The 15595-nt window shown below is 44.3% G+C and overlaps 1 protein-coding gene across 4 annotated transcripts in view; it reads right to left on the minus strand.

The window, feature by feature from the left end:
• Positions 1-2890: 2890 nt before the first annotated feature.
• The window catches only part of gpat4 (glycerol-3-phosphate acyltransferase 4), a 79072-nt gene continuing 66367 nt past the window's right edge, over positions 2891-15595 (minus strand). For all 4 annotated transcript variants that reach the window (XM_070866211.1, XM_070866212.1, XM_070866214.1 and 1 more), the window contains 3 exons: positions 12936-13064; positions 10581-10660; positions 2891-6573 (listed from right to left, as the gene is read on the minus strand). In XM_070866211.1, coding sequence (XP_070722312.1) covers positions 6465-6573; positions 10581-10660; positions 12936-13064 — 318 coding nt within the window. In that variant the 3' untranslated portion in view covers positions 2891-6464. The remainder of the gene's footprint in view (positions 6574-10580; positions 10661-12935; positions 13065-15595) is intronic.

Consider the following 15595-nt stretch of genomic DNA (forward strand, 5'->3'; position numbering starts at 1 on the left):
CGACACGGTAGATGCTGGTAATGATCGTCGTTCGGATGAGACATAAAAGATCCCTTGGCATTATTCTGAAGACGACCAGGGGAGCTATCTTTGGTGTCCTGGCCAAGAGTGATCCCACAATCAACATCACAGATTAACTGGTCATCACGCTGTTTGTGGGAGCTTGCTGTGCGCATTTGGCTGCCATGTTGCCTACATTATAACAGAGACTACACTTCAAAACGTACTTCATTGGCTGTAAAGTGCTTTTGAACATCCAGTGGTCATGAAAGGCACTATATAAATGCAAATCTTTCTATGTTTCCCCTGGCTGAGGAGTCTAGAACTAGGGGTCAGTCTCAGAATATGGGGTCAGCCATTTAAGACTAAGATGAGAAATGTCTTCACTCAGAGGGTTGTGAATCTTTGGAATTCTCTACCCCAGAGATCTGTTGATGCTCAGTCATTGAGTATTGTCGATACAAAGATAGATTTTTGGATACAAAGGGAATCAAGGGATATGGGGATCGGGCAGGAAAGTAGAGTTGAAGCAGGTCAGCCATGATCTTACTGAGTGGCAGAGCAGGCTCAAAGGACTGAAAGACCTTCTCTTGCTCCTATTGTGTTCTTCTCATAGAATTTTAGGGCACAGAAGGCGGCCATTCAACCCATCTTGCCGGCCAAAAGAGCTATCCAGCATAATCCCACTTTCCAGCTCTTGGTCCATAGCCTTTCAGGTTACAATACTTCAATTGCATATTCAAGTACTTTTTAAATGCGATGAGAGTTTCTACCTCTACCAGCCTTTCAGGCAGTGAGTTCCAGACCCACACCACCCTCTGGGTGAAAACAATTCTCAACTTCCATCTAATCCTTCTACCAATTACTTTAAATCTACTCCCCCTGGTTATTGACCTCTGTGCTAAGGGAAATAGGTCCTTTCTATCCACTCTATCTAGGCCCCTCATAATTTATAATTTTATATAATGCAGTATTATTAACCCTAACGCAATGCAGTATTACCCTAAGCCTACCCCTCGACATCATGCGGGTACTAATTATGTAATCGATATAAATTGATTTATTTTGCAGGATTCCTACAAAGACCTCATTGCTGACCACCAGAGTAAGGGTGCACGGTTGTGGTCTTTGGGTTATTACCAGTCATGTCCTGATCACAGGAGAGGAACAGCTGAATCATAGGATTGAACACCTTCCTTCGTTGACAATTGGGACATGTCCACTGACAAGGTAAGTTGTACGGGAGGAACAGCCTCCATCTAAAATTCCTGAGAGCACAAGGACTGGCAGAGGATGCTGAGTTTGCTTTTAGGAAGCAGTTAAACTTGATCAGCATGGAGATCGTGCAGATAGGTTTACTGACCTTGATCATTGCATAGATTCTAATCATGCCGTCAAACCAGATAGGGGCATAAAATAACAAAACTCTAAGAAGGTAGTCTGGAGACCTATTCCGGTGTAAATGCGAGTGTTGGAAACCAATTGTTGAAACTGCAATTATCAAAGGCCAATGTAGCCATTAATTGTTTTGGTGGAGCGGTGGAGCCCATTCAAAATACAGCGCCAGCGTGTTTTTTCCTACCTAGATGAGCTAGCTGCGTGGGAGCTGCAGAGCACTGCGCAGCCACACAGCTTAAAGGAAACGTTGTGGGGGTGTGGCTGGGTGTGTCAGAGGATGGCGGCAGGTTGGGGGACCACCCACCACCCCTCCCTCCAAGCAGTGTAACTCTGCTGATGGGCTGTATGGTTAAACCGGGAACAGTCTATCCCCAGTTCCACCATCTCAAGGTCAGAGACGGGGAGAAGGAGCCGCCACCTCCACTACACCCACCAGGCATGGGGGAGGGGGCGGGGGGGGGTCTCTATTAAAATCGTCCACCATGTTGACCAGTTCCTGGGAGATACCAGCCTTGCCAGTCCACAGGACGTTATTTAATTGATCCATGGCACCCTTGAACGCCAGTGATCTCCTGGAGACAGAAATAGACAGTTTCTTAAACAATAAGGGGATAAGGGGTTATGAGGAGCAGGCAGGGAAGTGGAGCTGAGTCCATGATCAGATCAGCCATGATCTCATTGAATGGCAGAGCAGGCTCGAGGGGCCGTATGGCCTACTCATGCTCCTCTTTCTTATGTTCTTATGTCTTTGGGGGATTGAAGATGAATTTCCCAGACATGGTGAGCGCCAGAGGCAGTACTACAGTTGGGAATCCACCTGCAATATTAACTAACTCTGCAAAATGTGGTGGAGTCATCCATTTTATATCTTGAAGGCATGCATTGCACTGTGTCATTTCCCACTCTGGCTTTTACCCAAGTGGAAAATGTACATTTATGTATACAGATGCAGGGTACAATCTGTCATTGCATGTAGTTCGGAAAGATGATCTGACCTGGTGTAGTTGGCTGTAGCTGCAGCACCTAGCCCTGAACATCAAACCCCCACACCCAAAATACTCGGTGCAAGGATGGTGCTCTAGAATGTGCACAAGCAGTAACCGAGTGTCAGATGGGTACATTAGGGTATATGGCTCTCTGGTGGGAGATTATTCCTGCTTGCAGTAATGCAATATAGCTGGAATAGCAGCACGACTCCCCTGGAAGGAATTAAGAAAATAGGGCCTTACTCTGGTTTTCTTTAAAAACCAAACTTTCTTCTGCTGCCCGAGTCCCCAAAGATCTGCATCAAATGCTAACTGTTGACAGTATTATTTCATTTTCACGCCGAGGAATAAAAAACTCAAAGGGATCAAATTATTTCCTCGCTCCCATTCCAAAGAACAGAGCCGCTTCTCATTCATCCTGTTCAGAAATTTTACACAGCACTTCCGCTTTCTTTAAAAATATACTAAAATTGTCTTGGTTTGGTTGAACTGGAAGAATGACAAGCTTGATGGTGCAAAGGTTTTTATCTGCAGTTTATAGAAAACCAAGCAGAACATTTTGTTAGCAAATACATTGTCAGATCATCTCATTATAATGTAACATGAAAACTCCACACAAACACACAGCCCTCAGTATTATCTTCCTTTATCTGTTTAGATGAACCTTCAAGGTGATGAAAACAATATTACCTCTACAAAAAAGGTAAGGTGCAGTGCAACAGGGTTCAAAATACATAACATCCAACCCAGCACTGAGTGACACACCTAACATTACAATCGTCTAAGAGTTAAAAAGTTTATAAATCTGAAAATGCTTTCCTCAACTGCCCCCCATCTCCTACCCCAAATGTCAACTTCATGCTAGTATACTTTAAAGCATAATCTCCTAATTCCATTTATTACAATTTGCAATGATAGAACTTGTTTACATTTACGTACTCGGTCAACGCAGCATTCCCCTCTCCGACAGGTGTAGCTAAGGACAATAAGGCATTGGATGTCCATTTCCCCACACACAGCCTCCTTAGCACATGTGCTGACTGATACTGGGGCACAGTTCCGGAGTGCCAACAGGCATGATTCCTCATTGAAATGACTACTTTGCATGCGAGAGCCCAGACCAAAGTCACACACCATCCTGACTTGGAAATATATCGCCGTTCCTTCATTGTCGTTGGGTCATAATCCTGGAACTCCCTCCCTAGCAGCACTGTGGGAATACCTTCACCACACAGACTGCAGCGTTCAAGGAGGTGACTCACCACCACCTTCTCAAGGGGCAATTAGGGATGAGCAATAAAGGCTGGCCTAGCCAGCGAAGCCCACATCCCAGGAACGAATAAAAAAAAAAGATACCTAGTTAGCAACAATACATTTATATCTTTCTAGCACTAGTTACTGGATAGTGACCAGATGCTGGAACCCCAGCTGTTTTTTGCTAGTAGTACCCCAGTTGCTATCCTGCATGAAATCCAGCAACTCAGCACAAACCTGGGCCTTTCCTGACCTATACAACTCACTGGGTTAGAGTATACTCACTAAGCTGCTATTAGGTTCCTCACTCATACTGGGATAACGGGTATTTCCTGGGTAAGATCCAACAGTTGGGCAAATCACAGTGAACTCCTAATCTGTAGCTCCATACAATTCATGTTTTAGCATTAGCAGATGAAATATTAAATTATGGATGTAATTTAAAATAACATCTGGTTAGTTTCAATTTGAAGCGCTGCATACATTTTATTAAAAATTTCAAAATGTACTTTCTAGAATTATGATTGCTAGCTCACTCTCCGCTGATGGGTCTGAACTTTTAGCTACAAATCATAGCAACATTTTTTCCCCCCCCAATCTAAATTTTTGCCCACTTTGGATTCTTTCTCTTACCAATTTTCTTCTCCTCCCCTGCTCCTGAAGATGACTCCTTTCTGAGGTCACATTCCACAGGTGCTCAATGCCCTTTGGTGTGTCACCCCAATTGTCATTCTTCAGGTACAGTAGCCCGGAGTTTACAATACTAAATTTAGAAACATAGGTCATTAGCTCTAATCCCATCATAGCAATCTGTGACGCTGAGTTCAACAAACCACATCTTAACTCTTAAAAACTGTTGGACTGTTGTTAAAAACTCAAATGGTTCACTACTGCTTTTCTTCACACCCTCCAAAGTGGTCTGACACAATCATGATAGAAAAACAGAATATCAGATGGACCTATTGCAACAACCAGGCATCAGTTCAGGGCAAGATTCGGGTGATCCTCGCTAACACATGGGGACTATTATCCCAAAGACTAGACCAGCAAAAGCCACGTATTTTTGTACACGCTTTCAGCAATCATCCCAGACTCCTCCTCCATCATTCTTGGGTACGTGCCATTACATTGGCAGGATAGTCCCATCAGAGTAGCAGTCAGTGGGCGTGCTCCTGGGACTGTGGACCCCAAGACATCTCATGGCTTTAGGTTAAACAAAGCCTTGGAAAGTCCCATTAATTACCACGTACCACCTTTCCCCCATCCCCAACTGACAAATCAGTATTCCTCCATGTTGAACACCACTTAAAGAAAGCACCAAGGGAAGGAAGGGCACACAAAATACTCAAATGTTCACCATCCGTGGCTTGATATTACCACCACTGATTGACCTGGCCTGAAAATGTTTGTAATTGCCAGACTGGGCCTCCATTATGTCATGAGGGCATTAATCTGCCTGATCTCCTCCTCACCAACCTACCTGTCACAGACACATCCATCCGCAATAGCATTGGTAGGCGTGACCACAAGTTCTTGTGAATACAAAGTCTTGTCTCCATTGTGAGGGCATCCTCCACCACTTAGGGTGCTATCACCACTGTGTTTTGGGGGACAGACTAAGGACAAATCTAGCATCCCAAGACTGCGCAGAATCCAGCACGAGTACAAGAGACCAGGCTAAAACATTTGTAAGCGTTCTTAAATCAAAAATGAATGATTCTACTCGGCCTCCTCCTGAGGTCCCACCATCAGAGATGCCAAAGTCTAGCCAATATGGTTCACACAACGAGACATTAAGAAGTGGTTGAGGACACAGAAAAAACAACGAGCCCTGTCAATAATAAAACTCAAGATTGGGAATTATACCACATAGGTGATTGCACACCAGCTTCCAAGCTTTGAACTGAGACAGTTAAAATCATTTTGTCAAACTGGAATGGAAAATATGTGCTTATGCACGCCTTGCTGAAATAGATCCAGATGTTAATGGCTTAACAGTGTAAACAGAATGGCAGAGTAAGCTTTCAACAGAATAAAAAACCTCAAGGAACTGGATTGATGGGTGTATGCAGGACAATGGAGCCTTTGTCCCTACAGCACACTTCAGGAAAAGCAAATTAAGTACAAAAAATAAGGATCCTTCACATCTGCTTGCAGTCAAGCCCAGCCATGGAGGATAGGCAGCAGAATCTTTTCTTTCCTGGTTACAATGAAAATGTTAAAAGTCTACGTAATTAAAAAAAAAAGAAAAAAAAAACAAAAGCATGCAAATACATATTTAAAACCGGTGTCAAAATAAAATGAGTACGTGTAAAGTCATGCATCATAGGATCTCCATCAACACGCCTCTTCCAGTCAGTTATGTGGTCAAAGGTTTTGTGTTTCTGCTTCTTGCTTGTTCACAGCCTTTGAGCACCTCTCTCCAATTAAAACACTACTGACCCAGTCAGCTAAAACACACAGACTATGGCTAACTGTCCCATTTGGTCTGAAAACGGGCTTGGCATAACCCACATCAGCTGCACCATTCCTTTCCGCCTTGCTTTATCTTTAAGTTGTATCTCATTCTTTCCTTTTCCCCCCAACCTAGACACATTTGCCATTTTTGTAAGACATTTTTCTGTGTCCATTTCCAGGTGCAGACAGTCCGAGATACAGCAGATTTCTTTGCACTCCATACTGCTCAGTTTTACATTCCTCAACAAGAGAAAACAAGCACCAGGACAAATTCTTGCCCTTTAGTTTATTACGGGCCAGAAACACAGCCTTGGATGTGTCCTTTCACATGCCCACACTGGCAGTGGAATGGGTAGTCCAACGGAGAGTTCAGGATCGGCTTCGGTCTTTGTGGTTCCCCACTATCATCTTACTGTAGAGTTTCTGCTGCTCCTCTTTGTAGGTTTCCTTCACCTTTTCTCTCTTGAGGCCGCCATCCCTGAAATGCACAGGGACATCAAGTTAAACCCAGATACTACACACCAGATTAAACCCAGGTACTACACACCAGATTAAACCCAGGTACTACACATAGAAACATAGAAAATAGGTGCAGGAGTAGGCCATTCGGCCCTTCGAGCCTGCACCGCATTCAATGAGTTCATGGCTGAACATGCAACTTCAGTCCCACATTCCTGCTTTCTCGCCATACCCCTTGATCCCCCTAGTAGTAAGGACTTCATCTAACTCCTTTTTGAATATATTTAGTGAATTGGCCTCAACAACTTTCTGTGGTAGAGAATTCCACAGGTTCACCACTCTCTGGGTGAAGAAGTTTCTCCTCATCTCGGTCCTAAATGGCTTACCCCTTATCCTTAGACTGTGACCCCTGGTTCTGGACTTCCCCAACATTGGGAACATTCTTCCTGCATCTAACCTGTCTAAACCCGTCAGAATTTTAAACGTTTCTATGAGATCCCCTCTCATTCTTCTGAACTCCAGTGAATACAAGCCCAGTTGATCCAGTCTTTCTTGATATGTCAGTCCCGCCATCCTGAGAATCAGTCTGGTGAATCTTCGCTGCACTCCCTCAATAGCAAGAATGTCCTTCCTCAAGTTAGGAGACCAAAACTGGACACAATACTCCAGGTGTGGCCTCACCAAGGCCCTGTACAACTGTAGTAACACCTCCCTGCCCCTGTACTCAAATCCCTTTGCTATGAAGGCCAACATGCCATTTGCTTTCTTAACCGCCTGCTGTACCTGCATGCCAACCTTCAATGACTGATGTACCATGACACCCAGGTCTCGTTGCACCTGCCCTTTTCCTAATCTGTCGCCATACAGATAATAGTCTATCTCTCTGATTTTACTACCAAAGTAGATAACCTCACATTTATCCACATTATACTTCATCTGCCATGCATTTGCCCACTCACCTCACCTATCCAAGTCACTCTGCAGCCTCATAGCATCCTCCTCGCAGCTCACACTGTGTCATCCGCAAATTTGGAGATATTACATTTAATCCCCTCGTCTAAATCATTAATGTACAATGTAAACAGCTGGGGCCCCAGCACAGAACCTTGCGGTACCCCACTAGTCACTGCCTGCCATTCTGAAAAGTACCCATTTACTCCTACTCTTTGCTTCCTGTCTGCCAACCAGTTCTCAATCCACATCAAAAGGCATTCGATAAGGTGCCACACAAAAGGTTACTGCAGAAGATAAAGGTAAGCGGAGTCAGAGGAAATGTATTGGCATGAATAGAGAATTGGCTGGCTAACAGAAAGCAGAGAGTCGGGATAAATGGGTCCTTTTCGGGTTGGAAATCGGTGGTTAGTGGTGTGCCACAGGGATCGGTGCTGGGACCACAACTGTTTACAATATACATAGATGACCTGGAAGAGGGGACAGAGTGTAGTGTAACAAAATTTGCAGATGACACAAAGATTAGTGGGAAAGCGGGTTGTGTAGAGGACAGAGAGAAGCTGCAAAGAGATTTAGGTAGGTTAACGAATGGGCTAAGGTTTGGCAGATGGAATACAATGTTGGAAAATGTGAGGTCATCCACCTTGGGGAAAAAAAACCACAGTAAAAGGGAATATTATTTGAATGGGGAGAAATTACAACATGCTGCGGTGCAGAGGGACCTGGGGGTACTTGTGCACGAATCCCAAAAAGTTAGTTTGCAGGTGCAGCAGGTAATCAGGAAGGCGAATGGAATGTTGGCCTTCATTGCGAGAGGGATGGGGTACAAAAGCAGGGAGGTCCTGCTGCAACTGTATAGGGTATTGGTGAGGCCGCACCTGGAGTACTGCGTGCAGTTTTGGTCACCTTACTTAAGGAAGGATATACTAGCTTTGGAGGGGGTACAGAGACGATTCACTAGGCTGATTCCGGAGATGAAGGGGTTACCTTATGATGATAGATTGAGTAGACTGTGTCTTTACTCGTTGGAGTTCAGAAGGATGAGGGGTGATCTTATAGAAACATTTAAAATAATGAAAGGGATAGACAAGATAGAGGCAGAGAGGTTGTTTCCACTGGTCGAGGAGACTAGAACTCGGGGGCACAGCCTCAAAATACGGGGGAGCCAATTTAAAACCGAGTTGAGAAGGAATTTCTTCTCCCAGAGGGTTGTGAATCTGTGGAATTCTCTTCCCAAGGAAGCAGTTGAGGCTAGCTCATTGAATGTATTCAAATCACAGATAGATAGATTTTTAACCAATAAGGGAATTAAGGGTTACGGGGAGCAGGCGGGTAAGTGGAGCTGAGTCCACGGCCAGATCAGCCATGATCTTATTGAATGGCGGAGCAGGCTCGAGTGGCTTGATGGCCTACTCCTGTTCCTAGTTCTTATGTTCTTATGTTCTAGCCCACTACCCCCAATCCCATGTGCTTTAACTTCGCACATTAATCTCATGTGGAACCTTGTCGTAAGCCTTCTGAAAGTCCAAATACACCACATCAACTGGTTCTCTCTTGTCCGCTCTACTGGAAACATCCTCCCTTTCACAAATCCATGCTGACTTGGACCTATCGTGTCACCTCTTTCCAAATGCGCTGCTATGACATCCTTAATAATTGGTTCTATCATTTTACCCACTACCGATGTCAGGCTGACCGGTCTATAATTCCCTGTTTTCTCTCTCCCTCCTTTTTTTAAAAAGTGGGGTTACATTGGCTACCCTCCACTCCATAGGAACTGATCCAGAATCTATGGAATGTTGGAAAATGACTGTCAACTATGTATCCACTATTTCCAAGGCCACCTCCTTAAGTACTCTGGGATGCAGTCCATCAGGCCCTGGGGATTTATCAGCCTTCAATCCCATCAATTTCCCCAACACAATTTCCCAACTAATAAGGATTTCCCTCAGTTCCTCCTTCTTACTAGACCCTCTGACCCCTTTTATAACCGGAAGATTGTTTGTGTCCTCCTTAGTGAATACCAAACCAAAGTACTTGTTCAATTGGTCTGCCATTTCTTTGTTCCCCGTTATGACTTCCCCTGATTTTGACTGCAGGGGACCTACGTTTGTCTTTACTAATCTTTTTCTCTTTATATATCGATAGAAGTTTTTGCAGTCCGACTTAATGTTCCCTGCAAGCTTCCTCTCGTACTCTTGTATACATGAGATTAAACCCAGGTACTACACACCAGATTAAACCCAGGTTGTATACACAGAATCCAGGAACTCCCAAAATATAATAAGCAGCATTAAAAACTGAATTGGGAAATAAACTTCAGCAGGGTTCAGCCAACGCCTCCTGCGAGACCATGAGTCACACTCAATTCCTAAAGCAGAAGCATGTCCAGTTTATTGGGATGTGGAGACTGCTGCTGCTTTGAGTTCTTGTTCACTTTGTGGGACTGCTTCAGAAAACAGTTGGCAACATTTATCTGAAGAAAGCAATGCAACACATTTGCTCAAAAGTTTCACCCAATCTGGTTGCTCACCTCTCTCGACATCAGGGAGAGTTATAGCATATTAAGTGTAAAGACTGCAGCTAGAACAAAGTGATCGTTTGCTGTCTCATGAGGTATATCTGTAGTGCTGAAATATAAACAATGGGGCAACGGACCTGTGCCAGCCAAAAACCCTGGGCAACAACCGGTCTGTCCAACATGAGATTCACAAACTGGCCTGCAACCGAATCTCTATTCATACAAGACAAACAAATTTGGGAACTGAACATAGACTCAATGAAATCAGGTTTTCCCAAAAAGTGCTAGTGTTGCTACAGAACAGAAGGCATTTTGTTACAAAGGAGGAAGTGAGAAGCTGCCATTCTTTTTGCTGACTAAGTGTTTTAGAAATCGCCTCATTCAATGTAATGCAATTAGGTCACTCATAAAATGATCAATTTTGGATACTCTAATTTAACAAACTTTATTATTTTTTTTTTTAAAAAGAGACACATTTATGGCATGTTCTCATATGCGAAGCAGAACAAGGCCCTGGGTGCTCCTGGGCAACAAACTGGAAGAAATTTACTTACCACAGTAAATCTACAAGACCACCTTGTCGAGCAATTGCAGCTTTCACACGATTAGCAAACTGTACTGCTTCTTCACCTTCCTATGCAACACAAAGAAAGCATTTCAAACAGTGCTGCTCTACAGGGCCTCTCAGTAAGTTACCATATATTGCTGCCTCATCTGTGTGAAAGACATGTTGTATGTGGATCTCAAATAACAACAAATTGGTCAACCAGCACAGAATGAAGCTAATGGAAATGCCTTCACTGGAACGTTAAAGTCTGTTCAGCAGCCACAATACAACTTATGAGCAGAATTAGTGCAATGTAAATTAGATGCAAATGGAAATAAAGTGGTGATTGTGAATGCTTAAATTTGATCTCTTAACAATCCCTGGTTTCAGCAGCTTATGAGCTTGCTACCTCTGGTTGAAGGAAGGGAAAAACATACTCTTGTTTTATCATACTCTTGTCCAAAGCAGAGACCGTAGTGTGTCGAGAACTTCTCAAACACAATATACTTCACAGCAAAGCCTGGTCCTGTCGTCACCGGACCCATTGCAGCAATGGATAGTGATCAGGAGCAACAACCGTGGCTGTTTTTCCCTTCCTTCAACCAGAGGTAGCAAGGCCATAAACTGCTGAAACCAGGGATTGTTAAGAGATCAAATTTAAGCATTCGCAACCATCTTCAGCCAGAAGTGCCAGGCCTCCTCCTAAGGTCCCCACCATCACAGAAGCCAGTCTTCAGCCAATTCGATTCACTCCACATGCTATCAACGGTTGAATGCACTGGATCTGCAAAGGCTATGTGCCGCGACAACATCTGGCTATAGTGTTGAAGACGTGCTCCAGAACTAGCCGCGCCTCTAGCAAAGCTGTCAGTACAGCTACAAATGTGGCATCTACCCGATAAAAGTGGAAAATTGTCCAGGTATGTCCTGTCAACAAAAAGCAGGTCAAATCCTATCTAGCCAATTTCTGCCCCATCAGCTTACGCTCAATGATCAGCAAAGCGATGGAAGGTGTAGTCGACAGTGCTATAAAGCGAAACTTAGTCACCAATAATCTGATCACCGATGCTTGGTTTGGGTTCCACCAGGACCACTTGGCTCAAGACCACATTACAGCCTTGGTCCAAACATGGACAAAAAAAAAGTGAATTCTAGAGGTGAGGGGAGAGGGACTGCCCTTAACATCAAGGCAGCCTTTGACTGATTGTGGCATCAAGGAACCCTAGTTAATTGAAGTCAATGGGAATCAGGGGAAAAACTCGACACTGGCTGGGGTCATACCTAGCACAAAAGATGACTGTGGTTGTTGGAGGCCAATTATCTCAGCCCCAGGACATTGCTGCAGGAGTTCCTCAGGGCAGTGTCCTGGGCCCAACCATCTTCAGCTGCTTCATCAATGAACATCCCTTCATCATGTCAGAAGTGGGGATGTTCGCTGATGATTGCAGTGTTCAGTTCCATTCAAAACTCCTCAAAAAATGAAGCAGTCTGTGCCTACATACAGCAAGACTTGGACAACATTCAGGCTTAGGCTGATAAGTGGCAAGTAATATTTGCGCCACACAATTGGCAGACAATGAGTATCTCCAACAAGAGAGAGAGTCTAGCCACCTCCCATGACAGTTATTCAGATTAATATTTCCAAATTCCCCACCATTAACATCCTGAGGGTCACCATTGATCAGAAACCTAACTGGACCAGCCACATAAACACTGTGGCTACAAGAGCAGGTCAGAGGCTGGGTATTCGGTGATGACTGACTCGCCTTCTGACTCCCCAAAGCCTTTCCACCATTTGCAAGGCATAAATCAGGAGTGTGATGGAATACTCTTCACTTGCCTGGATAAGTGCATCTGCAACAACACTCAAAAAGCTCGACACCATCCAGTACAAAACAGTCCATCTGTTGGGCACCCCATCCAGCACATTTAACATTCACTCCCTCCACCTCCGGCACACTGCAGCAATTCGCCAAGGCTTCTTCGACAGCACCTCCCAAACCCGCGACCTCTACCAAATGGAAAGACAAGGACAGCAGGTGCATGGGAACACTACCACTTGCAAGTTCGCCCCCAAATCTCACACTATCGTCGCTGGGTCAAAATTCTGGAATTCCCCAACAGCAGTGAACCTTCACCACACGGACTGCAGTGGTTTAAGGTGGCGGCTCACCATCACCTTCTCAATGGCAATTAGGGATGGGCAATAAATGCTGGCCTTGCCAGCGATGCCAACAGCCATGAACAAATAAAATAAAACTATAAGGAAAAAAAATAATATTTTTTTTAAAAAGCAGTACTCTGCTCCCAGAATCCGTCAACTTTCTCCACACACACACACATACATGAAGCAAGAGGTTACCTCACGTGTCATTGGCGGCAGATACCAGACACTGCAGACAATTGCCCAACTCGTCATCATCCTCAGGAGGTAGTTCACCATTCCGTACTTGCTGCTGTTCCAGAACGCTTCTCCAAATCGAGGATCATACTGGCAAGAAAAGCACAATACAAGACAAACAATTAAAAGCAATCAGTAGGTCAAAGTGACAGTATTAGAGACTGGACAACACATTTAATAGGTCATCCTTTCACCTTTGAAGCCTCGGCACAACTGAGCCCAGATGGACGGGATGGGAGTGTCCTCTGACAGCAATCCAACAGAAGGCAACAGCCAATAATTTGGCACCAACCGCCAATCTCAGAAAGATGACGTGAGAAATAGGTATGTTCGAAGATTAAGATCGAGCTTATTTTAAGTAGAGTGAAAGGGGTTTTACTTTGCCTCTAACTTGTGATGTACCTTCGCTAGCTGTGCCTGATAGGACTGTCGAGAGGGAGTTTTATTCAGCATCTAATTTGCGTTGCATCTCAGATGTGCTCAAGTCAATCCCTGCACATCGTTCAGCTTCTTTTAGCTGGCCCACAAAACCCTTGCTGGTCTGTTTCTTCCTTCCGTGTTTGTGCACAAGGCTGACTTTACTCAAGTCTTGGGTCCTTAAACTTCCCATGGCATAGCTTTCTGCAAGAAGCTGCTCCCCGGTGGGTGTATTTAGATCAAAGTCAGAACTTTCCTGCACCAATCAAGAATCAGCTTTTACCAACTCTTCGGGCCATGGAAGTTTAAGATTCCAAGCTTTCAAACTTCAGGTAGCAGAGCAGAGGTCGTGGTGTTAGGAAAAGCAGCAGGAAAGATCACAATGGGACCGAGTGATAGTGGAGGGCAACTCAGGCTAGAGAGTGGTGAAAAAGTATGAATGACATGCAGACAGCCAATTACTGCAGGGGAGATTTAGATATTTGTGCAGATTGGGATGTTGCAGTTTTGCGTGAAGGCGGTATCACAATTTTTGCATTTGGGAGGTCATGCATTTCTGTGTAGATACAGTCCACTCACTGTGGCACATTTATCTGGCCCCTACTCCCGAATATTGGATACTGCAGCTGTTGAAATGTAGGTGGAGGGATCTTTATTTTATATCTAATCTAGGGCTGAGTTCAAAACTTTTATTGAGTGCACTGTATGTCAAGAATGTTGTTCTTTCATTCTCCATCTACTTAATGAGTGAAAAAAATAAATCGGAAATATTCAAATTAAAAACTAAACAGACCACATCGTGATGCTAGTAACAGGGCAGTGCCACAGAATGCAAGGGTTCAAACTCAATTTCCCACTCCCGATCTGCGCTGTATTTCTCGATCAGCGCTGCACCAGATGGGGAGGTATCGGGTGCAAGCCATGTGATTTCCTGGGGTGGGTGTAGGAAAGAGTGAAAGTTGGATGAGGATGATGTTGCAAAACCACTACCGATTGTCAACGGTGTACTGGCAGTCAACGAAGGGGCTGCTTTACTCACCCTTGTGGTGACACATCTGTAGATTCGAGACTGGGAGCACCAGCATCAACTGTTTATCCCCGAGTAACATTTCATTTTAGAACCCAGGATAAACACTCCTTAAAACTTACCTCTTTGGCCAAACAGTTCGCCACCTGTCCTAATATCTCGTGGCTCGGTGTCAAATTTTACATAAGAACATAAGAAGAGAAGTAGGCCATATGGCCCCTCGAGCCTGCTGCACCAGTCAATGAGATCATGGCTGATCCGATCATGGACTCAGCTCCACTTCCCTGCCTGCTCCCCATAACTTCTTATCCCCTTATCGTTTAAGAAACTGTCTATTTCGGTCTTAAATCTATTCAATGTCCAGCTTCCACAGCTCTCTGAGGCAGTAAATTCCAGAGTTACAACCCTCTGAGAGAATCAATTTCTCCTCATCTCTGTTTTAAATGGGCGGCCCCTTATTCTAAGATCATGCCCTCTAGTTCTAGTCTCCCCCATCAGTGGAAACATCCTCTCTGCATCCACCTTGTCAAGCCCCCTCATAATCTTATACGATTCGATATCATCTCATATTCTTCTGAATTCCAATGAGTAGAGGCCCAACCTCCTCAACCTTTCCTCATGTCAACTCCCTCATCCCCGGAATCAACGTAATGAACCTCTGAACTGCCTCCAAAGCAAGTATATCCTTACATAATTTTGGAAACGCAGTATTCCAGGTGTGGCCTCACAATTCCCTGTATAGCTGTAGTAAGACTTCCCTGCTTTTCTACTCCATCCCATTTGCAATAAAGGCCAAGATACCATTGGCCTTCCTGATCACTTGTTGTACCTGCATAATATCCTTTTGTGTTTAATGCACAAGTACCCCCAGGTCCCGCTGTACTGCAGCACTTGGCAATCTTTCTCCATTTAAATAATAACTTGCTCTTTGATTTTTTTCTGCCAAAGTGCATGACCTCACACTTTCCAACATTATACTCCATCTGCCAAATTTTTGCCCACTCACTTAGCCTATCTATGTCCTGTTGTAGATTTTTTGTGTCCTCCTCACACATTGCTTTTTCTCCCATCTTTGTATGGTCAGTTTTGTCCGTTAACACTCCAGCGAAGTGCCTTGGCACATTTTATTACATATATAATTGCAAGCTGTTATGTACAATTTGGCTGCTGTATTTCC

Source organism: Pristiophorus japonicus, chromosome 22, assembly GCF_044704955.1.
Source record: "Pristiophorus japonicus isolate sPriJap1 chromosome 22, sPriJap1.hap1, whole genome shotgun sequence".
Lineage (NCBI taxonomy): Eukaryota > Metazoa > Chordata > Chondrichthyes > Pristiophoridae > Pristiophorus > Pristiophorus japonicus.